The sequence below is a fragment of the Vulpes vulpes genome, chromosome 10 (genome assembly GCF_048418805.1).
Source record: "Vulpes vulpes isolate BD-2025 chromosome 10, VulVul3, whole genome shotgun sequence".
Classification (NCBI taxonomy): Eukaryota; Metazoa; Chordata; class Mammalia; order Carnivora; family Canidae; genus Vulpes; species Vulpes vulpes.
Genome location: NC_132789.1, coordinates 38,542,227 through 38,568,158, shown reverse-complemented (window position 1 = coordinate 38,568,158; position 25,932 = coordinate 38,542,227). Strand labels below are relative to the sequence as shown.

The following is a 25,932-nucleotide window of genomic DNA, read 5'->3' as shown; positions in this document are numbered from 1 at the left end:
TGTGTCTCTCATGAATAAATAAATAAATCTTTAAGAAAAAAAAAAAAAGCTCTATGGTGTTCCTTTCATGAAGCCGTTTCTTGCCATCTCTCTTGGCTCATGGACAGGGATGACTCACAACTCCTGGCAGTGGCAGAGGTAGCGCAGAGCTGAATTCTGTGACAGAAGAGAACCTGTTTAAAAGTGCCATTTCAGTGTATTGGGGTACAGGGAGCTGGTGAGCTATACAAAGGCCCTACAGTATAGATATTTGCAACTCTCTATAGCTAAGTAGACAGGGTTCAGGTGACAAAGTGAAGAAAGGACGACCTAATGGTGGAGAGTTCTTTAACCAGACAAGGTGGAATTAGAGAAAGAGGAAGAAGGATCAGCAGCTGAGATCCTGAGTTGATGTTCTTGTGATGGGTCATTCAGTTGAATCCAGTTACTTTTGGCATCTGCATTCTAGGCCAGTCTCTGTCCTGGGCACAGGAGTTGCAAGATGAGTAGGATGTGGCCCATGCTTGTGGCAGGAGTTAGGCACATTTCAATTCAGTGTGGTATTAGAATGTGAACCAGGAAATATGGGTGTGTTGTGTTGTTTTGTTGCTATGTCCCCTGCACCTAGAAAGGTATCTAGTATCTAGTACGTGCTCAAGGAATACCTGTTGTGTGGGTGGTATGTACAATGGTATGCTGTAGGGGTGGGGGGTAGAGGAGTAGCATGAAAGGAAGAGGTAACATTTGAGTTAATTATGGACAGATTGAGGGCTTTCTAGGGAGAGGAACTATGTTCTTGGGCCAGACTCTGTTAGAGATGGAAGACAGGGTGAACATTATTTTGCAATGGAGATTCTTGGAATGAATCTCTTTGCCTTTCCTATCACTTAAGGGTGGCACTGAAGTTGTCCAAACTGGTCACCATGCTGGGCAGTGTACTAGCAAGGGGCTAGCAAACTTTGGAACAGAAAGCTCCCACCTTGGAGCAGGGGTTGAATTTTGACATGAACTATTTATCCTCTAGGGCATCAGTATCATCTCTGCGGCTATGGAGGTGGCTACAAGGAAACTAGTTTCTTAAGTAACTCATCTTTATACTCATTGAGCATGAAGAGAGGGCTTAGTGTGGATAAGTAATGATACTTTTAAGTAACATTTTAAAGACAAATCTTACAGAATTGATATTGCTGTTTGAGAAGCCATCCCTTCAAAGCAGTTACAGAGGGAATATTGCTCATTTATTCACAGAGGTGCTGCTCCCGTTGTTCTTTTTTTTTTTTTTTTTTTTAAGGTTTTATTTATTTATTCATGATAGAGGCAGAGACACAGGCAGAGGGAGAAGCAGGCTCCATGCAGAGAGCCCGATGTGGGACTCGATCCCGGGACACCAGGATCATGCCCTGGGCCAAAGGCAGGTGCTAAACCACTGAGCCACCCAGGGATCCCCTGCTCCCATTGTTCTGTCTTTGTAACTCTACTTTGGAAGAAAGGTCGCAAACCTATAGGGCACACTTTTAAATGTCCCCAGTGTTGGAAGAACTGCCTCTGAGGAAGCATTTTCTTTTTAACAGTCAAAAGTTATGTGGAGTTGGAACAGATGAATAGCAGCTCCAGAATCCACCTATTCTGTCCATACACATAATTGCCACAAGCCTTTTTCACCCGGATTACTGGTGCAGCTGCCCAGATGACCTCTCCGCTTGCCAGTACCTCCTCCAGTCCATTTTCCACACCACGTTATTTATAGAACAAACTTACTAAGATGCTGGGTGTCAGGTACTAGTCCAGATGTTTCAGGAACTCAGTCTGAGGAGAGGAAGATTTAAATAGTGCGACAGTGTGTTAGGATAGGGGGGTCTCCTAATGAATAACATCTGAGGAAAGACCCAAAGGATGAAGAGTTAAGCAGGCAAAAGAGAAGAAGAGAGAAAGGAAGAGAGTTCTACGTAGAGGGAATAGTATGTGATAACTCACAGGAGGCGATGGCTAAAAGATCACCTGGAAGGTTGAACAAGGAAATGTGAAAAGAAGTGTCAGAGGTCAGTTTGGAGAAGTCCTTCAGAGTCCTGTAAATCACAATAAGATATTTGGACAAATCTAAGAGTGGTAGTAGTCACTGAAAGATTTCAAGTAGAACTCTCATGATCAGATAGATGTTTTCAGAATGCTCTTGATGTTGCGGTGGAGGATATTAGAGTAAGAAAGAGGTAGAGACTGGCCAGGGGTGGGGGGGCACAGTAGTGCTCTAAAGTGAGGGGTCAGCAGACTGTGGTTGGCAGGTCAGACGGCACTCCCTGTTTATCAGTGGCTCCTAAGCTAAGAATAAGAATGTTTTTTTAGTGTCTAAATAGTTGAAACAAAAGATTTTGTGATATGTAAAAAAAAATATGAAATTCAAATTTCAGTGTCCACAACACTGCGGTTTTTGGAACACAGGTGCACTTGTTTATTGATTGGCTGCTTTCAGGCTCTAAAGTTGAGCAGTTGAGACACAATCATCTGGCCTGCAAAACCTAAATTGTTTGCTCTCTGAGAAAGTTTGCCTATTCCTGCTGTAAGCAAGAGACGATTGCCTGCACTAGTGTCAGGGCAGGAGGAATGAGAGATCTGGTTTGGCATTTAGAGATCTTTAGGAGGTGGAATGGACAAGCCTCCATCATCCTGCCCCAGCTTGCTGCCTCCTTCCTTCCATCTTGTCCCTCTACAATCCCTTTTCCACCCAGTAGCCATTTTTTAAAAATCTTGCCACTCCCTACTTAAAATTCTAAAATTACCCTTCTCACCATTGCCCTTAGGATAATTTCAAATAAAAATGTTCCTAATTGGAACCAGCCTACCTCTATAACCCAAGGTCTTCATTCTAGCCTTACCCCGACTACTTGCCTTCCATTTCCCCCAGGCCCTCCCCGTCGTCTTGCCTCCAGGCTTTTGCATAAACCTCCTCGTGCCTGGAGTCGGCACTCCCACCTTCTTCCCACCTCCACTCCCAAAATGCTTTGTGCTTTTGCGAAGCTGTAAGAGTGTTTGTGGGAGTTTAAATTTCTGCCTTCATCCTCAAGACTGAAACTCCTGTGTTTAAACGTCTGCCTGCATCCCTAGACGGAATTTAGGGCAGAGACTTGGAGTTTCGAGCTAGCGCGTCAGGGCCCACAGGAGAACCCTTAGCATTAAGAACGAATGAAGGGGGGGGGGGGGGGTACTTGGGCTACATCAGGTGGCAGCCTCAGAAATGGTTTGTACGATGAGGACCGTAGTCCCCATTTCACACGGCTGCTGCACGGACAGAATGCAAGGAAAATGGCCAGCTTGCTCAATAAACGTGAGCTAAAGTGGAATCTGGTTTGTGGCCAATACAGAAAGACGCGCATACTTAACGACACACTTCTTAGAGGTACGATCGTGCAGGAGGCAGGTCGCCGTGGAGCACCCCCAGCCCCCCGCCCAAATATGCTGAGCGGGGGCGGCCGACGGACGGCACGGTCCCTCCAAGGTGACTGCTCCGCCCAAGCGGACGCTCTTTGAATGCAGCCGTTTAGGCCGGTCCCCGAAGCCCTCGCTGTGCAGACCGCACACGGCCACTGCAGAAAAGACGGCTGTATCCGCAGCGATGGCCCGAGGTCACAAGGACCACATCCAGGGATCGGCGGGGCAGAGGCGGCGTCCCCTCCACCCGGGGCCAAAGTGTCGCCGGCTCCCCTTCCGAGCCCCCGGGCCAGGCCAGGTAATCCCGGCCCCGGCGTTGGCCGCTGCCCTTCCCCCGGGCAGGACCCAACCCTGGACGTGGGGCCCGCCCGCCCGCGCCGCAGCCTCGCGAAAGTCACGTTCACTCTGCCCGTCCTCTCGGGTACTCTATGGTTCTCGTGGTGACTCTACTCTAATTCTAGTTCCGGTCTCTATGGCGGCGGCGGAGGCAGGAACGGTTGTAGGTCGGCCGAACTAGCCGCCTGAGAGCCAATGAGAGCGGAGGAGTGATAAAGTGCCGGCCAATAGGGGCCAGAGGCTGGGGTCAGGTGGTGAGATTGACAGCGCGGCTGGCCGCTCAGCGGCGCCCGGGGCGGGCCGAGCGCAGGGCTTATCCCGCCCGTCCCGCCATTCTCGCTAGTTCGATCGGTAGCGGGAGCGGAGAGCGGACCCCAGAGAGCCCTGAGCAGCCCCACCGCCGCCGCCGGCCTAGTTACCATCACACCCCGGGAGGAGCCGCAGCTGCCGCAGCCGGCCCCAGTCACCATCACCGCAACCATGAGCAGCGAGGCCGAGACCCAGCAGCCGCCCGCCGCCCCCCCCGCCGCCCCCGCCCTCAGCGCCGCCGACACCAAGCCCGGCACCACGGGCAGCGGCGCAGGGAGCGGCGGCCCGGGCGGCCTCACATCGGCGGCGCCTGCCGGCGGGGACAAGAAGGTCATCGGTGAGGGCCGGACGGGGCCGGGGGTGGGGCCGGAGGGAAGCCCGGCGGCGGAACCGTTACCCGGAGCGGGGCGAGCCGGCGGGGGCGCGCGCGGCCGGCGGGGACCCACTCGGCGGCGCGCGGCCGCCCCTCCCCCACGCCGCCGCCGCCGCCACTCGCGCCCTCGCGGACGCCGGCCCGCCCCGGTCCGCGTGCCCGGCCTGCGCGCGCGCCCGCCGCCTCCCGCGCCCCTCCCCCCGGGCGGCCGCGCGCCGCCGACCGCGTGTGCGGCGGGGTCCCTCCCCTCCCCGGCGGCCGCGTGCGCTCGGGCCCGCACGCCGTTGTTCCGCCCCCCCCCCCCCCCCCCCCCGCTCCCTTCCGCGTGTGCCCGGAGGGCGCGGCGCGCCGCCTACGCAGGCCCAAGTGGGCCGGGCGCTTCCCCTTCCCTCACGTGCTCCCCGCCCCGCAGCCGCGCCCGCCCGCCCCGGCCCCCGCCGCCCCGGGCACGCCCGCCCGCCCACCCACGTGTGCGCGGGGCCCGCGCGCGGCCTCGGAGGAGAAAGGCTGTCAGGTGGCCTCGGGCCGCGGCGCAGCGCGTGCGGGGCCGGGGCGCCCGAGCGTGGCGGCTTTAAAGAAAGGACGCCTGGTAATCGTGGGTTTTTTGTGTTTCTGTGTTTTTTCCCCCCCCCTCCAGCAACGAAGGTTTTGGGAACAGTAAAATGGTTCAATGTAAGAAACGGATATGGTTTCATCAACAGGTGAGATGACCGCCGCCGTAGCCTCCGTCCTGCCTCTTGCATGCTCTGCTCGGTGGGTAGGCGCTGCGGACTCGGAAGGGTGGAAGCGTGTGTAGCCTGCTTGCTCCTGCGGTGGCCGCGAGGTGGTTTTTCCTTGAAGGCTGCGGGGTTAGGGATCTGGACACGCTCTTTGTTTTGCAGCTGAATATACTTCTCGGAAGTCCGTTTGCGAGGCTTGTTAGGTGCAGAGCCACTTAAAGGGCAAGCGCAGTGAGGGAGGCAACTCCTAACGGGGCAAACAGCAACCGGAGATTTAGCCTCCTCCTCGTGGGCGCGTTTCTCACCCTGGCCACCCTCGTATGCGGCATTGAAATTGGTGGTGGGAAACGTGCTGTGACCCCCCCTTCCCCCATTAGTGCGTAGGGGCTAATTCTGACGCGTTAGCCTTTGGAGGGAACAAGACTGACAGTGCGAGGAGGTGAGGTGCTGTCATCTGGACTGTTAAGGTTAGATCGCCTTTGTTCAACGTTTCAATCTGTGCTGTTGTGAAGGCTTCGGATCAGTTTCATGTGAGGACTGCAACAGTTTTTATTTGTTCTGCGGTCGCATCTGGAAGAAATCGTCCTTCTCCCGTTCTCAGTTATCTCCCCTACTCTGAGCCCCATCCTTAGGACGAGTCTAGAATGGTCGTAGCAGCCGTGCTGCTAACGTGCGGATACGCACTGTACTCTCCGTGGTCTCCCTTGTGAGCCGGGCATCATTTTCAAGATGGCTGCCAAGCCGGGCTACTGGTGCGGCTGCAGATGGGCCAGAGCACCGTGTGCTCCTAGCTCGTTGGCCTCCCAGGTAGGCGCCTGTCAGCGCAGCCGTCTCTTAACTTCCTACTCCAGGAGGCACTGAGCGGCCAGGTTTTGGAGAGGACACCTGCGAGTGAGAAATAATGCTGAATGCTTGTGAAATGGGCACTACTGCTAGAAACCAAGTGGGCAAGAGCAAGCTTCAAGACCTAATTGGCTGGTGAAAAACCTTTCATTCCTCAACCGTAAAGTACTGTGGAAGTGTTCAAGACAAAATAGATCGTAAGCATCTATTTGATGGTCTGTTTTCCACGTTTGTAGTGTGGAGAAACATTTTGTTTCTTCCAGAATCTTTAGGAATTTTCCACCTTTTCATACACTGCTTTTGTGACACGCCAAGGCTACATTTTTTAAATCAGTTTTTTGACAATAGGTTACTAGCGATGAAGGAAGGGAGGGGGTGCTTGGGTGCTTGTATTTGGCCACTTCTTAGTTGGTCACTGAATATTTAGCAGTTCCTTCTTAACTGTCTGATTCTCCTTACTGGCCTAACCCCTAAACCAATAGTTTTTAAATTAACGTAGGCTTGTCTTGGGAGGTTGTTTAAAAATGCAGACTCCTGAGTTCTTTCCTAGCCTGGATTCATTGGGTCTAGTGTACATTTTTAACAAAAATTCCAGGCGATTATGTCTTGTGGGCCATACCTTGAAAACACTGCCCTTAACCCTCTACCCAGTGTGATGCTGGTGTACACATTAGAATGGGACTGTATATTTGCAGCCTTTTCTGTGGTTAGATTGTAGTTTGCGCTTTAGAAATTTTACCACGTGTTTTATGTTTTGCTGTATCTTGTTAATTGGACATAGGTTATGATTTTTGAAGTGAACAATTGATAATCCAAGATAAAAGAGTACTTTATTTGCATACTCAGGGTTTTTTTTATGAGCTGCCGTTCCTTGAATATCTGTTTTCTAACTTGGAGTCAACCCAATTGGTAGTTCTCCAGGGCAAGTTAAATGTAAATTGACTTTCGATGATCCTTTGTTTGGACTGTCCTAACTTCAACTATTTTGTCAAGTTAACTGGTTTAAATGCTTTGTGTTTCCAAACCAGTTATTTCACTGATTCGAAGACTTTCGAGTCACTAAAAATGTTGACTGCATTTAAGTCCAGGAGATGTTTGCCTTGATTAAGGAAAAAATGTAGGTCTTAAACTTAGTATGGTAGTTTGCAAGTTGGTTGGGTATGTAAGACTTTCGGTGGGGAGTTGGGGAGAGGCAGACACTGCTGCTTCTGTATAAAGGAGAGAATAGTGTTTGAGATGATTGCTGTGGCTATAATTTTAACCGTGGCATTCTGTGAATTACATACTGGTTCTTAAGATTTTTTTTTTTAATTAAAAGATAATTTCTACGTAAACTTTGATTTAAATTAACAATATGTAACAGCCTTATCAATTTTTTTTTTTAAGTTTTTAAAAAATTTTTATTTATTTATGATACACACACACACACACACACACACACACAGAGAGAGAGAGAGAGAGAGACAGAGACACAGGCAGAGGGAGAAGCAGGCTCCATGTACCAGGAGCCCGATATGGGATTCGATCCAGGGTCTCCAGGATCGCGCCCTGGGCCAAAGGCAGGCGCCAAACCGCTGCGCCACCCAGGGATCCCAATTTTTTTTTTTTAATTTATGATAGTCACACACAGAGAGAGAGAGAGACAGAGACACAGGCACAGGGAGAAGCAGGCTCCATGCACCGGGAGCCCGACGTGGGACTCGATCCCGGGGTCTCCAGGATCTCGCCCTGGGCCAAAGGCGGGCGCTAAACCGCTGCGCCACCCAGGGATCCCTCAATTATTTTTTAAAGTGTTTTCTTCAGATGGTTTTCTAGTATTAAAGGTGCTGAATAAAGAGCATAGAGCTTTAACACGGCAAGCATTTTTTGCTGTTTTTTGTTAGGCTACAGAATCTAGGAATCCTGAGAAATTCATGGTTACTCCTTCATGCGCTGTGTCTTAAACAGTAATTGGATTACGGGACGGGAGGGGTTTATTTAATACCTCCTCCCATTTCCTTTCATTTTGTTATGAAAAGCTTCATTCAAAATTATTGAAGATGTCATTAGAAGGATGCCACAGGGGTTGGTGGTTTGAGGGTTTGATTCTTTGCTTTTTAAATCTGGAAACCTAATTTTGTCTTTTGCTTCCAGCTGTTGAGGATTAATCCATGCTCATCAAATCCATGAAAAGGCGTGAATCAGTAGCAATTTTTTTATTGGGACATGTGTCTTTCATAGTGACCACAATAGGAGTACGTGTGTGTTCTCCATGGTACTTAAAAACGCTTGATCAATCATTCTAGGATTAAGATCTGAGTTTTAGGGACACATGGGTGGCTCAGCAGTAGAGCATCTGCCTTTGGTTCAGGGCAGGATCCCAGGATCAGGTCCCACATCGGGCTCCCCATAAGGGGAGCCTGCTTCTCCCTCTGCCTATGTCTCTGCCTGTGTGTCTCATGAATAAAAAAAAAAATATTTTACAAACTGAATTTTGGCTTTGGGGTCAGAAATCCCATGTAAATAGATCAGCTGGGTATGCATATTATTACCACCTTTAACTGGGCCATACATTCTCCTTATTTACCATAATAGGTCAGGCTTAAGTTTCTCATGTTGACTTCCCTTCCCTGCCTGGTGTCTGCATATGCATTTGAGTTTATTACCCATGGCCTAGGAAGAGATAAACTAAGGCAAGAAAGGGTTTAGCTATCTTTTCTTTAGGAAAAATACTTAGTAGTAGCTGTCAGGTTTAGTCTTCTGTTTTGGGGATTCCCTGTGTATATATATTACATAACTGATATGAGTGACTCCCTTCACACAGTGGTGACATTAAAAAGTAGCTAATGTTTCTCAAGCACTTAAACCAGGCATTATTGTAAGTGCTTTACGTGAACTCTTAAGCCATTTAATCCTCAAAATCGTTGGAAGTGGTGGAAACAAGCTTCAAAAGATGTCAATATTATTCTGAGACAGAGAAGTTGAGTAACTTGCCCTAGGAAGCATAGTAAGTGGCAAGGCTACGGTTTGAACTAGCTGCTATTACGCTGTCCCTGAAAATAGGCCCTAGTCCCCTTCAATTTGGTTGGTATCCAGTTAGAGGTAATATCTTAGGGTGGCTATTCTTGGCCATCAAAAGACTTTTCCTAAGTGATACCTAGCAGTCGCTGGAACTCCTGGGTTCCGATTTATTAGTTCCCCAGACTTGAAAATCTTTCTCTTTGCACTGCCTCTTTTGTGTGGTTCAGTAGCACTGTAACAGCCACAGTCCAGTTTGCAGGTTGGCTTTTCCAAATTAAAAGAACTGGCTTAATATAGCTAATGCTGGGATGCAGTTGAGGAATTAAAGGAGAGAACCTTTGACACTTAGCTCACTTCTGAATCTTTTCTGTCTTTATAGGACTTGCAAGCTAAGAATGGTTTTTTTTTTTTTTAAGGGTTATTTGAATAATATGTGACAGATACAGCCTAAAACATTAACTACCTGGTTCTTAGTTTTAAAAATTTGTAGACCTGTGAGAGAATGATTGCTGCCAAGTCTCTTGGGCTATTAAAATCAGACTGAACTTGATCACAAACGGTAAGATCTCTCTCTCTAAATATAGAAGGTATGGATGGATAATCTATACCATGATTGACTAAATGCTGTGGCACTGACTTGGTGATGTGCTATTAAGGAAGGGTGGGTGGGTGGGTGGGTGGGTGGGTGGAGGCATAAAAAATGATGTCTAAATAGTCTCCAAGGCATGCAGAATCCTTGGCAGTCTTGAAAGAGCCCTGTTACTAGTTGTAGGTTTGTGTAGAGGGTGTTTTTGTTTGGATTCCAGAACTGAAGCTCTTCAGTTTGGTACAGACTTCTGTACAAGGCACTTTAGGATTAATTTACATTCTGATTGTGTTAGCTATGGATCTTAAGTTGGCCAGAAGTCATCCTAGTTCACCAACTCACTGATAGGTAAAACCTTTTCATCTTAAAATCTTCTGGAATACAGAACTAGCTATTTGCCTTCTGTTTTTCAAGTATTGGGGCTGTTTTTGCTGAGTTTTCCACCCTTCAGTCTTAGCCCTTGGAAACCTCTACAATGCAGCTCACTTGAGGCAGAATGATGGAAAATAATGTGCTTGTTGGGTGCAATAGAAAACAAGTAAAAAGATAAGTAGGGTTTATGATCTTACAACCATCTACAGAACTTGGAAATTGGTGTCTTGGATGCTTTGGGTTATGGAGCATATATAGATGTTAAATCCTAGAGGGTTTTTTTGATTGTAGGATTAATAATTTGTGTTTGGGCAATTTGAGCTGTTAAGAACGTGGTATGGTAATTTGCAACAAGATAATAGGATAAGAGCATTTAGTTATGGATACATGAGCTTTTATGTGAGGTTTCATTTAAGGCAACTGTGATTTGGCAAAAAATGTTTGCTAAAACTTTAGGATGCTAAAATCTTTTTTTTTTTTTTTTTTAAGATTATATTTATTTATTCATGAGATGGAGAGAGAGGCAGAGACACAGGCAGAGGAAGAAGCAGGTTCTCTGCAGGAGCCCGATGTGGGACTCCATCCCCGACCCCCGGGATCATGCCCTGAGTCAAAGGCAGATGCTCAACTGCTGAGCCACCCAAGCATCCCCAGGACACTAAAATCTTAAGACAATTTCTGGATAAATTTAGTAGTGTAGGAGTAAGTTTAGTGCTGGCTACATGTTCTTTACCTTCAATTGTGCTACATTAGGAACTTTTAAGAGACTTTTTAAATCCCAGTGGGATTTCTATTTTTCTTTAGCATTTTCCAAACTTAAAAACTGTAACCCCTTTTTTCCTTGAACCTCTTGCGGATTCTTTTTTCCTTGAAATCCATACTTATTTGGTGAATAAGGACAGTACTACTGGTTAGGTGAGAACCTGAGAGGTGGAATTTTTATGAAAACTTTTCAGTGTAAAAAAGGCCCTTATCCAGCCAGAGGTGGAGTAGAAGAATACAGCAGAAAGCGTACACTTGCGTTCAGTTCAGAGCAGGAAGACTGTGCTATATGGAGTGATACGGTTGGAATATTGTGGGCCTGTGCTGTCATTAGACTTGTGGTTATTGCATCTGAGAAATGGAATTTTTAATTTGAATTTTAAGACTGATACCCAATTTAGTGTTTGTTTTGAACCACTTTCTTATGAACAGCTTGCGTTTGTGAACCTACTTTTCAGAAGTGTAAAAAAATAGAGCAGATTATGAAGGCTTAGTATGAAAAAAGAAATGTAAAATACTTTAGTGTTTTATACTGATTGTACATGTTTAAATGGTGAAACTAATTTAACCTGCTTTTACTTTTTTTATTGTGGCTACTAAAAAATAAATGTAGATACAGATTTCCCCTTGCGATCCAAAAGTAGCACATTCCCATGAAACCTTTCAAGAAAGTGAAATGATGTAAAGTGAACTTAGTTGGACAAACATGTATCAAGCTTGCATTTTATTTCTTTTGGACCACAGTACTAGGCAGTGAGCTGCCCGTAAAATGTCTCTGGCAGCAGTATGTATAGATGGGCTTTGGTTTGATGATAGTGTGGTCTTTCAGGTAAGTGTTGTTTCATTCCCACTGCCCAAATAAGGCAGCTTGCCTCAGATCATGAAGTTAGTAATAGCAGCCAGAATTCTTACCTTGGCTCCAATGGTTCTCCTAAGGAGTGCTAAACCACTGCTGTATGTATACTTCCAGGCTCTTTTCCTCTTCCTCCTCTCTGATTGGTAGGACTCGTAATATGTGGAAAACATACTGTAATAAAAATCCTTGAGGATAGACCATTTCTTTTTATTACTGGTGCTTATTAGCACAGCGCCTAGCTAACTTGCTGCTTTTTTTTTTTTTAAGATTTATTTTATGGGTTGGGGGAGGGACACAGGGAGTGAGGAGAGTCCTAAGCAGACTCCCTGCTGAGCAGAGTCCAATGCAGGACTGTGTCTCATGACCCTGAGATTACAACCTGAGCTGAATCGAAGAGTTGGACACATAACTGTCACCCAGGCACCCCTAGCTAGCTAGCTTATTAGTATATTGGTCTGCCCAGTCTATAATTTTCTACCCTCAGTCAAGTATGGTAAAGTTAGAAATATGCCTCTCGGTTCTCAGCTTATACCACAAAAGGTATGGTTCAGTACTAGGGATGTCTCTGTTCTTCTTACTGCATTAATAATAATAATGGGTCAACAAACTACCACTCAACGGCTGTTTTTTGTATGGCTTGTGAGCCCAAAATAGTTTTTACAAGGGGGGAGGAGATACCTAGCAGAACTTTGATCTAATTACTTGGAATAGCTGTGTAATGCAGGTGAGGATGTAGGGATACTTATTTGTTGTCCTCCCAGAAAATGGAGAGACCATATTACTGTAGGCTGCTTCTAGAGCTAAAAATGTAATGATTTCCAAATTGGTCAACATGCTTAAGATCAGGGCCTATGGAGTCCAGTTCTACCACTGAGCAGATGAATCCATACTTCATTTCCTAATTTGTAGAATGAGGGATTAATGATAGTGTCTACCTCAGGATTGAGGATTGAATGGTACGTATAGGTAAAGCATTGGAACAATATCTGGAACTGAAATCCTCAGGTAAGCTGTCTGTCCTATCTAATTTTTCCCATTTTGCAGATGAAGGAGGAGATCCAGTGAGGAGGAGACTGCTTTCCAAGGTTGCACAGCTGTTAATAGTGGGATGAGGACTAAAAATTGGGTTTTCTTCTTTTACCTTGAATTTCTGCATAGTCACTTAAGTTGTAACTATTAGATCGATTTAATGCATCTAAACTATAGTGTTCTATTTTGGTTAAAACTGTTTTTTTGAGCTGTCACATTTCCTAAATTCCAGGTACACTTTGGCTATGGTAATTCCCTAGTAGGCTGGTTTGTTCACCAAGTACATGAGTGCTGTTGTCTGGCACATCATTAATGAGCCTGTATAGGTTCCCACATATCTTTGTACCCACAAAACCTCTCCTTAAGCTGTCTTTCATGGGATGTTTAGGTGTATTCCTACCTTGGACTTTTAAGAAGATAGTTCTAACTACTAGATAAGTAGTTGCTAAATATTCTAATTCCTTTTATGATCTTGAAGTTTAAAAAAAATTTTTTTTTTGGCTGTTTATTTTTTTCTTTATGAGAAACACAGGAGAGAGAGAGGCGGAGACACAGGCAGAAGGAGAAGTGGCCTCCACACAGGGAGCCAGATGTGAGACTCCATCCCAGGTCTCCAGGATCACGCCCTGGGCTGAAAGCGGCGTTAAACCGCTGAGCCACCAGGGCTGCCCTGATCTTGAAGTAAAAATTTTTGTAGATAACTACTTGTATTTCTTAAATTTTTTTTTTAATTTTATTTATTTATGATAGTCACACAGAGAGAGAGAGAGAGAGAGGCAGAGACACAGGCAGAGGGAGAAGCAGGCTCCATGCACCGGGAGCCCGACGTGGGATTCGATCCCAGGTCTCCAGGATCGCGCCCTGGGCCAAAGGCAGGCGCTAAACCGCTGCGCCACCCAGGGATCCCTGTATTTCTTTTTAGTGTAGTGTGTAGTGTATCGTATGTACAGTAGCTACCTGCAACTATATCAGAAGACATGTTGAATAGTCAGTGGCATCACAGATACCAACTGATAAAAGAAAATGATGTATTGGCTACCTAGATACACAAGTGGCATTATCAGTAAATGAACTTTTCTCTATATGGAAGTCCCATTTTTAGTGAATTTAATGGATATTAAAACTAAAATACCAGATTCAAAACTCAAGTTACAATAAATGTACTTAAAATTCTTTACCTAGTCCTCCAGCAAGCCTGACCTCCTCCTCACCCCGATAATGGCAAATAGTGCCCATCTTTGGAACAGTTTTAAATGGCCTATTGTGATCAGCACTGCCTCTGTTGAGAGTTCCTGTTCTAGACTTTGCCCAGCTTTCCTTCTCTATTTACCAGATTTTTGTTGCATTTCTCCTTGGATCCTTAAGGGTTTGAAATTCAATCCCAGTGTTAGAAGTGAGACCTTAAGATTGATGGCTATGGAACTTTGTGGAAAGCCTGTGGACTTGATAGATGGGCCTTATGGCAACCATTAATTCCTTAAGTTTTCCAGTAATTTTATTTTTTTATTTTTTTTATTTTTTATTTTTTTAATTTATGATAGAGAAAGAGAGGCAGAGACATAGGCAGAGGGAGAAGCAGGCTCCATGCACCGGGAGCCCGATGTGGGATTCGATCCTGGGTCTCCAGGATCGTGCCCTGGGCCAAAGGCAAGTGCCAGACCGCTGCGCCACCCAGGGATCCCCAAGTTTTCCAGTACTTAACTAGCTTGTAAAGGTCCGTTTTTAATCACTTGTTTTGAATAGCTTTTGCGGTATTCTGGGTGTGTGTAGATTTTTCTTTTAAAGATTTAAAGTTCTGTTACCATATATGTCCTCATTTTACAATAATCCAAACTATATGGATTCTTTGATGCATAGTTCAATAAGGAGCCAACAGTCAGTAAGCCAGTCTAGTTCTTTGCAACTTTGGTCCTTTTGTCATTAAATATTAGTTATTGAGCCCATTCTCTGACTACTGGACAAAATGAAGAAGGTGGGGGAGGTCATTAAAGGTCTGGAAATGTTTCTCCTCCTGTAAGTTTTTGCTTATAGTATCTTCATCTTAACCCCACTGTCCTAGCTAAAATAAGCTCATCATATTTTCCCCCTCACTTCCAAAATCATGTACCCATAAAGTTTTCCCCATTTTTACCTCAAAAAAGAGATCCTCAAATATTCCCTCACAAATGCCCCCTAGCCTGGGTAGGCTTCCATCAGTCCTGGTCTGGGTTTCTAGAGTAGTTTTTAGAACTAACTAGGCTCCTCTTATATTTGAAATTTCCCTAATATCCACAAAATTTTTAACATTCGATGATGTTATCATGCCATACTTGTCTACTCAGAAGCCTTTGGTGTCTCTTCTACCTACGTAATCATTTAGCCCCTATTCATTTTACCCTCCCCTGCTGCCATATGCCTCATGCTCTGGTCTGTTTGAACCCTGTTTGTGTTCAATTTGCTATTTGCTTTACCTCTGTCGATAACTTCCTTTCTGTCTACTTCTGGAACATGTTCTCATTTTCCAGTGAACTTCTTTAATGTTTAAGCCAAATGTTGTGCTATAAAATAGTGTCTCATACTGAATGTAGGGGTGTGTGCACTAATAGGAAACTGCCTCATTCATCTTTGCCTCCTTAGCTCTCCAGTACAATGCTTGTCACCACATTAATGATGTCCATTTAAGGAGCGGTTTTAGGTTCCTAACCAAAAAAATTGAGCAGAAAGTGTTTCCATGTACCCCATGCCCATACGTGCAACACCCACCCCACCCCCCCGCCCCAGTCAGCACCAGAGTGACATTTTATCCTTACCACATCGCCCAAAGCCTATAGTTAACATTGGGACTCTCACCTGGTATCGTACATTTTGAGGGGGGTTTTTTTTAGAGGTTTTTATGAAATCAAGGAGAGTTGGGAATTGGGAATGGTGAGGAAGAAATAAGAAAAGGTAATAATGGAAGGAGATATATTATCTGAAATTAGTTTAACGAGGCTCTAGGAGTAAGTGGTATATGCTAGAAAGTTTTGTTAACGTTTGGTAGGATAAGGAGGATAGTTGCTAGTCATTTAAACCCTCTTAATAGCCTTTGGCTTGTCACACTTCAGACATTTTTTTTTCTCTTTAATGTTTCTATAGTTAGTGAGATTACAGCTGTTGGCAAGTGCTTAGTCTTAAAAAAAAAAAAATCAAAAACTATGTTTCTGCTTTAAGTTTCCTGGTGGCTGGTTGGCAGCCAGAAAGTCTCTAACAATAGGAAAAATAGGAGGAAGTGCACTAAGAACCAAGCTTATTCTTAACCTTTGGCAACATGAAGTGTATTCCATTTTCTGACTTTTTCAACTTGGTTCTGTCTTGCAGGAATGACACCAAGGAAGATGTATTTGTACACCAGGTGAGTGCTTGTGTGAATGTTTACAGTCCTAGTTTTAAGGGTTGTGACAAGAAAGGGATGGGTGTTTTCTCAACTGTTCCCTGCAAAAAGGTTATTCAATCCAAACACCAGTTTAGCTCCAGTGCCTACTCTAAGAGTGGGAGTCTGCTTAAATGTATACATTGAAACATTGTATTGGTGGTTTAGTTAATTAAAATAGGTGTTTCAAATGGGTATTTTGTTAATAGCTGTAGCTTTTTTAAATGAGGAAATGTGCTCAACTCACTAAATTTTGAAACCCAATTTCAGAGGAAGAAAAAATCTCCATTGACTAGTATTGCAGTAAATACACAAACTTTGAGGTTTTTTTTTTTCAAACACTGTCAGATTTCACCTCTATTTTAAGGAAAAAAATCATAATAATCCTGGGGAAATAGAGCTAAGCCACAAAAAACATAAATTTGAAGTGGACTCTAGAATACCACCAAAGTTAGCTTGGGTCCTTCTGTTTAAAGTACTTTGAGAATTTCGGTTGACTTGGAAAATTTATAAATTCTCACTAGTTTGTGGTTGAGTGAAAAGGCAGTGTGACAAAGTTGACAATCACTCATTAAATAATTTTCGGATTGGCTTTAGTGTTTGAGAGGGAAAAACTAACGTGGGATGATCAGGTGCCATTTGTTTAGCTTTCACAAGTACATTTAAGAAAAATACTTGGAAAAATGAGCATTAAGCAATGCTTAATTTTACTAAAGTACATTTACTGCAGTAAACACTGATATCTCAAGCTTAGGTATCTCATGGGCTCTATTGGACTTCATGGTCCTCAACAGGTTTGCAGTGGGTAGGAAGTACACGGTTGTGTATGTGTAGTAGTGTGCACTCCTTTTTTTTTTTTTTTTTTTTTTACCGAGACTGTTGAAGTATTATCTTGCATTGAAAATCACCCTAAGAACTTTTTTTTTTTTTTAAAGTTAAATCTTTTTTATTTTTTTTAATTTTTATTTATTTATGATAGTCACAGAGAGAGAGAGAGAGAGAGGCAGAGACACAGGCGGAGGGAGAAGCAGGCTCCATGCACCGGGAGCCTGATGTGGGATTCGATCCTGGGTCTCCAGGATCGCGCCCTGGGCCAAAGGCAGGCGCCAAACCGCTGCGCCACCCAGGGATCCCCACCCTAAGAACTTTTTAACCACTTTTTTGTACTTTTTATCTAGACAACAAAAGACAGGTTTCACACTCGCACTGTTACTCAGGCAGGTGTGAGCTTGATGGCAGCATACTTCTCTTAGGAAGGGGTATATGAGGTTGGTGCTTTTGTCCCTGAGGTGTCAGCAGCAATCAAGGGAGCCAGATCAATCTCTAGTAATGTCCAAAACCTTATCAGATAATCATAGGGTCAAATATATAAAGTATGGAAACATTAGAATTCTAAACATAAGGACACCTGGCTGGCTCAGTCAAAAAAGCATGAGACCTTTGATCTCAGAGTCATGGGTTTGAGCCCCACGTCAGGTGTATAGATTGCTTTAAAAAAAAAAAAAAAGCGAACCTTTAAATCTTAAGCATAAGTATAGGGCTGCTCAGTGTTATTTTTAAAACAAATGTTTTATAAAATGGAATGCCAACTCCTTTGTGTTCCTTACTTTGGCATGTTCAAGGAATATGCACATTGAAGAACAAGAGACCGCACGGCAGGTCGGTCTTACTTGTCAGCAACACTAAATGGTTGGGGCACATAGGGTGTTTTGAAGATGCTGACTGAAAGAAGTTTTGAGATTAAAATTATCTATACTTCTGCTATCCCCTATGACTGCAGGTAATTGAGAGTTGGCTATATATGGAAGGTATGAAAGCTGTGACAGTTTAGATGACAGATGAGATCAATTATTTGGCTGAATGCATGTCACCCACATAGTACTGACCCACAGGTGTCACCAATATGCTTTCCTCTTTATTTTGGAAGTGGTTCAACATTTAGTGGTTTCTTGGGGCTTTGGATGCTCAGGTCTTAGTGTATCAAGGATATTGCAGTTCTGGGCAACTTAGCTTAATTGGCTTCAGCTTTGTTGATTGTCCTGCCTCCTATGGAATGGAAATGCATGAGTGACCCTGTAATGGATACCGCTGTGATGTATTAGAACATGGGATTTGGAGTCCCAAGATCTGGATTTAGAAAAGTCCATACTGTGCCACTTAGCTGTGTGACCTTGGGCAAGTCACCTAACTTTTAAAAGCCTGTTTATTTGTAAAAAAAGGAGTAATAATACCTCACCTCATTTGTCATGAGGTTAACTAACACATGAAATAACTTTATTATATTCTACTCAACTTAAAAGTGAGGTGTTATTTTTCCCTTTTTACTTTGTTGTAGCAATCTAGAGAACAAGTAACAATGTGAGATTTATTGTATTTGGAGGTGGTAATAACCTATTATCTATCCCATGTGGTCAGATAAAGAGTGGCGCATAGTCAATACATGTGAATTGCATTTGCATTTCCATTGAAGTACTATCACAGACCAGGTGGAAGGGATTTTGGTTGACATTTGTAATTGAGTTTGATATGGTTAACACAGGGACAAAGTTGGTTTTGTCAACTTTAAAGCATGCAAAACTAAACTCGCCTGTCATCTAAACTGGCCCTGTGTGGGGCTAGCTTCTATTAAGTGCAGTCTTTGGGGATAGATGGATATCCTCATTTTGTTTAAAGCTACACATGATGCTTTTGCAAAAGGCATTTTAAAAAAAATAATTGTTGTGTCGAGTGTTAAATACTTTAGTTTGGAAAATAGTGGTAAAATGTTGGGGCCTTGTAAGATTAGAGTATTTTGGTTGAGGTTGGGGGTAGCATTGGTCCCTGTTTTCCTAAATTTATTGACGGTTTGGTCTTACATAAAGTTAATTTTAAGTGTATATCCAAGCTAAAATAATATTGACTCTGGTACATTTTGAATGAAAAAGCACATTATTCTCCCCTGTTAATCTATTTTTGGAATGTGATATTACTAGACTGCCATAAAGAAGAATAACCCCAGGAAGTACCTTCGCAGTGTAGGAGATGGAGAGACTGTGGAGTTTGATGTTGTTGAAGGAGAAAAGGTGAGGATGCTTTTTGTGTAAAGGTTTGACTTCAGTATCGAAATGTTTTGGAGATCTCTATCCGTTAGGATGGTGGCTCTAATGTGGATGGATGGGTCAGGTGATCACATGAACACAGGTGCATCAAGCCTAATGTGCTGGCTGCAGTTAGAGGGCAATCTCTTCGGAACAGTGAGGAACTGATATTTAATCATTTCTATGCACCCCTGGCCACATAGACCCTTTGTTATTTGCTTTGTGTAAATTTTGTAAAGTGTACTTAATTCTATTGTCACTGTCAATATATGATGGCTTTTGTAGGGTGCGGAGGCAGCAAATGTTACAGGCCCTGGTGGAGTTCCAGTGCAAGGCAGTAAATATGCAGCAGACCGTAACCATTATAGACGCTATCCACGTCGCAGGGGTCCTCCACGCAATTACCAGCAGAATTACCAGAATAGTGAGAGTGGGGAAAAGAACGAGGGATCGGAAAGTGCTCCCGAAGGCCAGGCCCAACAGCGCCGGCCCTACCGCAGGCGACGGTTCCCACCTTACTACATGCGGAGACCCTACGGGCGTCGACCACAATATTCCAACCCTCCTGTGCAGGGAGAAGTGATGGAAGTAAGTTTTCACCAAAAAGAAAAGCAACAACAGCATGTAATAACTTTAAATAGAACTGCATTTTAAGCATTATATGGATGTCTTCCCCTATATTGGAGTGATTAGTCTCATGGGGAGCTTTTTTTTTTTTTTTTTTTTTAGCTCCTGTATGCAAACTTTGGATTTGTTTGGGTTTTTTACTCTATTACTGATTGAGTCAACTTGATTGTCTTTTCAGGGTGCTGACAACCAGGGTGCAGGAGAACAAGGTAGACCAGTGAGACAGAATATGTATCGAGGTTATAGACCACGATTCCGTAGGTATGGTTTGTATTAAATTTCTCAAGCATATGTTAGGACTCAGCAGCAACCTGCTTCTCCTGCAGCCTTTTTGAGTCATTTTATTTGTTAACGCTTAACGTTTTCTTTCTTCAGATGCCTAAGAAGTGAACCTGAAGTCAGTTATCTTTGAGAATGTGTTCTTTGCTGGCACTGGTTAAAAACAGCTTGTGTAAATGAGGTCTACTTTATACGGTTGTGGGTTCTCTCCCTCCCCCAAATGAGGGTATGGAATTTCAGTTTTTTCTGTCCTTGAACAGGTGAGAGAATAGTTCAACCTGTGTTATATGTTTAAGACCTGCTTCATTGGGAGGGAGAAAGGTAAAGATAAGCATTGCCTTTAAAGCATTAAGGGAGTATGAAAACTGCACCTTACCATAAATGAAGAATCTGTGGTGTCACCCCCGAGAAGGCCTAATTTCCCATTAATCACTTCTCAATTTAAGTTTTAAGAAACCCATTCTTTACTGTAAAAGTATCCAAAATACAATACAGAAGTCTTCAAAATACACTGTGACTCTAAGAGAGGTTTCTGGATACCCATACACCCATGTTTGTTATATACTTCAAGGAAAGCATAGCACTGAAGTTTTAGGAATTTGGAACTCAGTTGAGATTGCACTATCTACATCAGTATATATGCGTTGAGGGTTTTGCAGTAGCCAGTGTCTGTAATTCTTGTTTCCATAGATGTGTGTTGTGTCCTCTGAGTTTCTATTTCATGAAAATGGCCTGCAGTTCTAGCTGATTCATTAAAATCTCCACCCATTGCTGGATGTTGGGGATCAATGGGGTTTTCCCTGTTGAGTGGGGAAGATTATTGATGCTGACAGATGAACTTTGTTGATCGTGAGCTGAACTATTGTTTAAACTAGCTTTAAATCTAGACCTAGATTACCTTGTTGAAATACTGCGTATAATACCACAGTATCATTTTTTTACAGTGACCAGTGTATTTAAAATTGAGCTAAAATAGGCTTTCATGGCAGTCTGTTCGTTACATCCATGGGTACCAATGGCAGAAAACTTGTTTACTTTTTTGTTATCCTATAAAGATGCTTAAATTTTTTGCCTTGCTTCATTAGTGTCTTTAAAAATTGCACGTGAGTTTTTGTTGATGAGTGCTTCAGTTTTGCTGTTTGCCTTTTAAGTTAGATGTAGGAGTCTCATTTGAATGGATAGACAAGTTGACAGTGCTAGATAAAAAGAATGGGGTAAAATCCTAATTAGGTTCCAGAGCATATTGAAAGATCTGTCACTAAGTGTAGCTGTTTCACTGAAAAGGAGACCAGTGAGTGGCGATGAGAGGAGGAGTGGTGTTAAGAAATAGAGGGTGTATTTGTAGGCTGAAAAATGGCAGTAGAAGACAGTTGGCAGAAGGCGACTGTTACAATTATCTCCAGATAGGATAGGATTTTGTGCAAAAGTGAGGGTTGGGCCCTTTTGTGTGTAAAGAAGCCAGAGTGTGTGGGCACTGGTGTGCTGCTAGTCAAGTCAAAAGGAGAGGGAGAGGTAAGAGGTGGGGGGAGTTTTGGACAAAGATGTGGAATGAGCTCTAGAAATCAAAGGATAAAAAAATGATCACAAATTTAAAGTTGGGTCCACCCAATGTGATTGTCTTTCCCAGCCATTTTTGAGCAGCAGGCTTAGATTGAGCAGAGTTGAATTTGTCTAGCATTTGTCAATCCTGATGAAGATTCTGGGATTGGGATTGGTCATAATTTAATGGTGGGCTTTATATTCTTGGGTAAGAAGGGAGAAAAATATTAAAGAATGGGAGCTAGAGTAAGTGATAAAATCACTGGATTATAAGTCCCAGTGGAAATAAAAGAAGGGGAAAACAAGAATGAATTAAACTACAAGAATAGGAAAAGGAGTGTTTGGAGAGTAGAATGCTTAAAACTGGGAGAACTCAGAATAAACAAGAACTGGATAGGAGGTAAAGAACTTAAAATGCTCAAGTTATTTGAGTCTGTCAGGATAACTACAACAGGCAAAAGATAGTATATGAAACCTAGCCTAACATAAGATTTGGAAAGCTCAGAGTTTTAGAAAGAAAAGGGGAAAATTGACTTAGAAGCCAATGGTAATGACCACTATCTAATTCCAGACTTTTTCACTACTTCCTTCCACCCTCAGCCAAAAAAAAAAAAAGGCTCTTGTGTCCATTAATTAATAGTCCCTCATTTCCCTCTACCCCACCCCCTGGCTACCACCATTCTACCTTTTCATGGGTAAATCTAGGTCCACTGCACGGATATTTTGTTTCATTAGTCAGCTGATAGGCACTTGGATTGTTGCCACATTTTTGTTACTGGTTATGATAAAATGGATATTTTCTCAGGTACAAAACTCTTGAGTGGAATTGCTGGGTCACATAGTAACTCTTTAACATTTTGAGGAATTGCTGGGGTGTTTTCTAAAGCTCCTGCACTGTTAAATTTACACCAGCAGATTGTGAGGATTCTAGTTTCTTCATATCCTCACCAACACTGGTGGTTTTCTGATCTTTTGATTATGGCCATCCTGGTGGGTATGAGGCAGACTCGTTTGGATTTGCATGTCCTTAATGACTAATGATTGCTGTGTATTTTGATTATGTACAGAGAGCGCCTCTTTTGTTTTTGATGCCCTGCCTTTTCAGCATGTGCTTCTCTATCCATGAAGGATCAGTAGCACTTCTTTCCAACCCTGGTTATGCCACTGCTAGTGGTTTCATGATTAACTTTGTAATAGGTTAAGTTAGTCCTTTAAAACTAATTTTAAATGCACATCTCCCAATTGACACCTACAAATCCTTGCACACTCATGTTCAGTTTGTGAAATAGGAACAAAGTTTGCATTTGTTTTTGATAAGCAGGCTAGATACAGAGTTTAGTTGACTGACCCAAGTGATAACACCTGGTGGGTTGGTTAAAGAATGAAGGTTTTTCACTAAAAGTTTTTGCACAATGTTCATTCCAGGGGTCCTCCTCGCCAAAGACAGCCTAGAGAGGATGGAAATGAGGAAGATAAGGAAAATCAAGGAGATGAGACCCAAGGTCAGCAGCCACCTCAACGTCGGTACCGCCGCAACTTCAATTACCGACGCAGACGCCCAGAAAACCCTAAACCACAAGATGGCAAAGAGACAAAAGCAGCCGATCCACCAGCTGAGAATTCGTCCGCTCCCGAGGCTGAGCAGGGCGGGGCTGAGTAAATGCCGGCTTACCATCTCTACCATCATCCGGGTAAGTAGGCTTAGGTGGCCTTCTGCCTTCTGAGCAGAGTGGTGGCCATTCATGTAAGAGAAAATCCCAAGTCATCAGGTAAGATGAGCCATTGTAAACTTGAGGATGTCTTTTGCCCACAGTCCTCTTGAGGTTACTTGAATATCCTGTTTGGGTAATGGCAATGCCGTGATGGGCATACTTGGCCTCTCAGACACCTCAGTTGTGACAGCTGAAGGCTTATCTAAATATTTCTTGAATATTAGGGCCTTTTGTCAACTGTTCTGAATGAATTCTGTGATTTCACCAGTAGGCTGAGAGTCTCACTATAACTTCATCCTAAGAAGTATGATGATTACATTGTATTTATTTTCAAACAAAGGTGGGATAGTTTACTAGAATTAATAACCTGCATGGCGATGAGCCCTATAATCTCTTTGGGGAAAGTGGCAGCTTTGATATTATATCAGCTCTACAGTTAAGGAATTCCAGCTTTTTACCTGATACTGAGAAGCATATAATCTTGTCTTTGGCTCAGAAATTGTCATTTCCAGCCAGTGATACTTTTGGTTTATTTCCTCCTATTTTCTGGGTGACAGAAGGTCATCCAGAACCTGTAAATAGCCATTCTTGTTGTAGAGCATTGTGTCTGCCCCTGTTCGTAATCCGTGTCTTGGGATAAACATATAGGTTTGTTAATGCCTTCCCTACTTAGCTGATGTGATCTGGAGCAATTTGGGGTTATACTAAAAGAACATTGTAGTCCATTGTGCAAGATAAGCTTAATTTATTTTTATTTTTTTTTTACAGTTTAGTCATCCAACATGAAGAAATGAAGATGAAATTCCAGCAATAAGAAATGAACAAAAGATTGGAGCTGAAGACCTTAAGTGCTTGCTTTTTGCCCATTGACCAGATAAATAGAACTATCTGCATTATCTATGCAGCATGGGGTTTTTATTATTTTTACCTAAAGACGTCTCTTTTTGGTAATGATAAACGTGTTTTTTAAAAAAAAAAAAAAAAAGCCTGGTTTTTCTCAATACACCTTTAAAGGTTTTTAAATTGTTTCATATCTGGTCAAGTTGAGATTTTTAAGAACCTCATTTTTAATTTGTAATAAAAGTTTACAACTTGATTTTTTCAAAAAAGTCAACAAACGGCAAGCACCCGTTAATAAAGGTCTTAAATAATTGTTTTTGTGTATATTTTTGTCTTGTTTTAGTTTGTGTGTCCTTAGCCTTGGCCATAGGGCACTTAAATCTAGTTGCAAATAGATGGTACTCACTGGATTACACAGGGAAATTTCCTTAAAACGTGTAATTTAGTGATTTATGAACTTCTACTGAACAAGAGAAAATATTTACTATGATAATTTGGCCATTTTTCTCTTTCTAAATTCTTTTTGCTGGCAGTGGTAAAGGGGAGAAGACATGCTCTAGCATCAACTAATTCTGTTGCCTGCAAGCCACTTATTTCTATGCTTGTGGAAGAATTATTTCAGCCTGCCACACGGCCTAGTGTGGTCAGTAAACAGGCTCAGTTCCTGAGTGTGATTGATCCAAGATGGTAACAACAAATTACCCAAAGGAAGATTTGATAAAGAACTTAGAGGTTGTTGAAAATAATTATGTGGTCTCAACCCCCTTCTAACCTAAACCTGTTTTGGTTATTTTATGGTATCTTGCTACATGTTCATTTGGGATCATCCTGGACAGCTCTCAGGGAAAAGATGGCAGGGGTTTAGAGTAGCACTTCCAGGAGTCTTGGCAGTTCTGTGTAAGGCCAGGTGGTGGTGTTCCTTTCCAGAGTGTGCTCAGAATTCACAAGATTGCATTGCACTGGTACCTTTAATAAAGACCTATGTTACTGTTTCCCCACCACCACCACCAAGAAAACTGAAGAGAACTTCTGCTTTTATGAAAATAGCATTTGGTATTTTGCAGCAGTGAGCTGTTTGCAGAGGACAGTGCACACTGAGCAGCAAGAGTGGGTCCACCAGGCTAAGAACAGTCAAGTCACCATAGTTTGGAACTGTAAGCATCTATGCTTTTTTTTTTTTTTTAAGATTTTATTTATTTATTCATGATAGTCACACACAGAGAGGCAGAGACACAGGCAGAGGGAGAAGCAGGCTCCATGCAGGGAGCCTGACGTGGGATTCGATCCCAGGTCTCCAGGATCGCGCCCCAGGCCAAAGGCAGGCACCAAACTACTGCGCCACCCAGGGATCCCATCTATGCTCTTTTTAAATTGAAATTTAACACGTAGTATAGTATTGGTTTCAGGTATAGAATTTAGTGATTCATCACATGGTGCTTCATTAATGCCCATCGCCCTTTTAGCCAATCTTCTGGCCTGTCCCTGCGCCTGGTTTGCCTCTCTGTTTTTATTTTTACTGTCTTTCCCTGTGTTCATCTATTTTGTTGAGTTACACATAAGAAATCCTGTATTTGTCTTTCTCTGGCTTATTTTTCATAGCATAATACGCTAGTTTCATCCACCTTACAAATGGCAAGTTAATCATTCTTTTTGATGGCCAAGTAATACTCCATTGTGTGTATGCACCACATTTTCATCCATCCATTGATGGACGTTGGGCTCTTTCCATAATTTAGCTACTGATCGTGCTGGTATAAATGCTGATTCAAAGGGGCATGTGCCACCCCAACACTCTTTTATCCTTTGGATAAAGTGTTCCACAGAATCACATGTCCTCCTTGTGCAGGGGTCATGCTAATATTTTCTATATTTTTAAATAAATT

The 25,932-nt window shown here is 43.1% G+C and overlaps 1 protein-coding gene across 2 annotated transcripts; it reads left to right on the top strand.

The window, feature by feature from the left end:
* The first annotated feature begins 4,072 nt into the window (after positions 1 to 4,072).
* YBX1 (Y-box binding protein 1) lies at positions 4,073 to 24,362 on the top strand. Of its 2 annotated transcripts, XM_072723625.1 has the most exons (8): positions 4,073 to 4,384; positions 5,058 to 5,121; positions 15,924 to 15,957; positions 18,948 to 19,037; positions 19,338 to 19,640; positions 19,858 to 19,940; positions 22,923 to 23,188; positions 23,978 to 24,362. In XM_072723625.1, the coding sequence occupies exons 1-7, from the start codon at positions 4,219 to 4,221 to the stop codon at positions 23,155 to 23,157; spliced, it is 975 nt and encodes a 324-aa protein (XP_072579726.1). In that variant the 5' UTR covers positions 4,073 to 4,218; the 3' UTR covers positions 23,158 to 23,188; positions 23,978 to 24,362. The 2 variants fall into 2 exon arrangements, with proteins under 2 accessions (XP_072579726.1, XP_072579725.1); XM_072723624.1 differs by lacking the exon at positions 18,948 to 19,037 and having other exon boundaries at positions 4,086 to 4,384.
* The last annotated feature ends 1,570 nt before the right edge of the window (positions 24,363 to 25,932 follow it).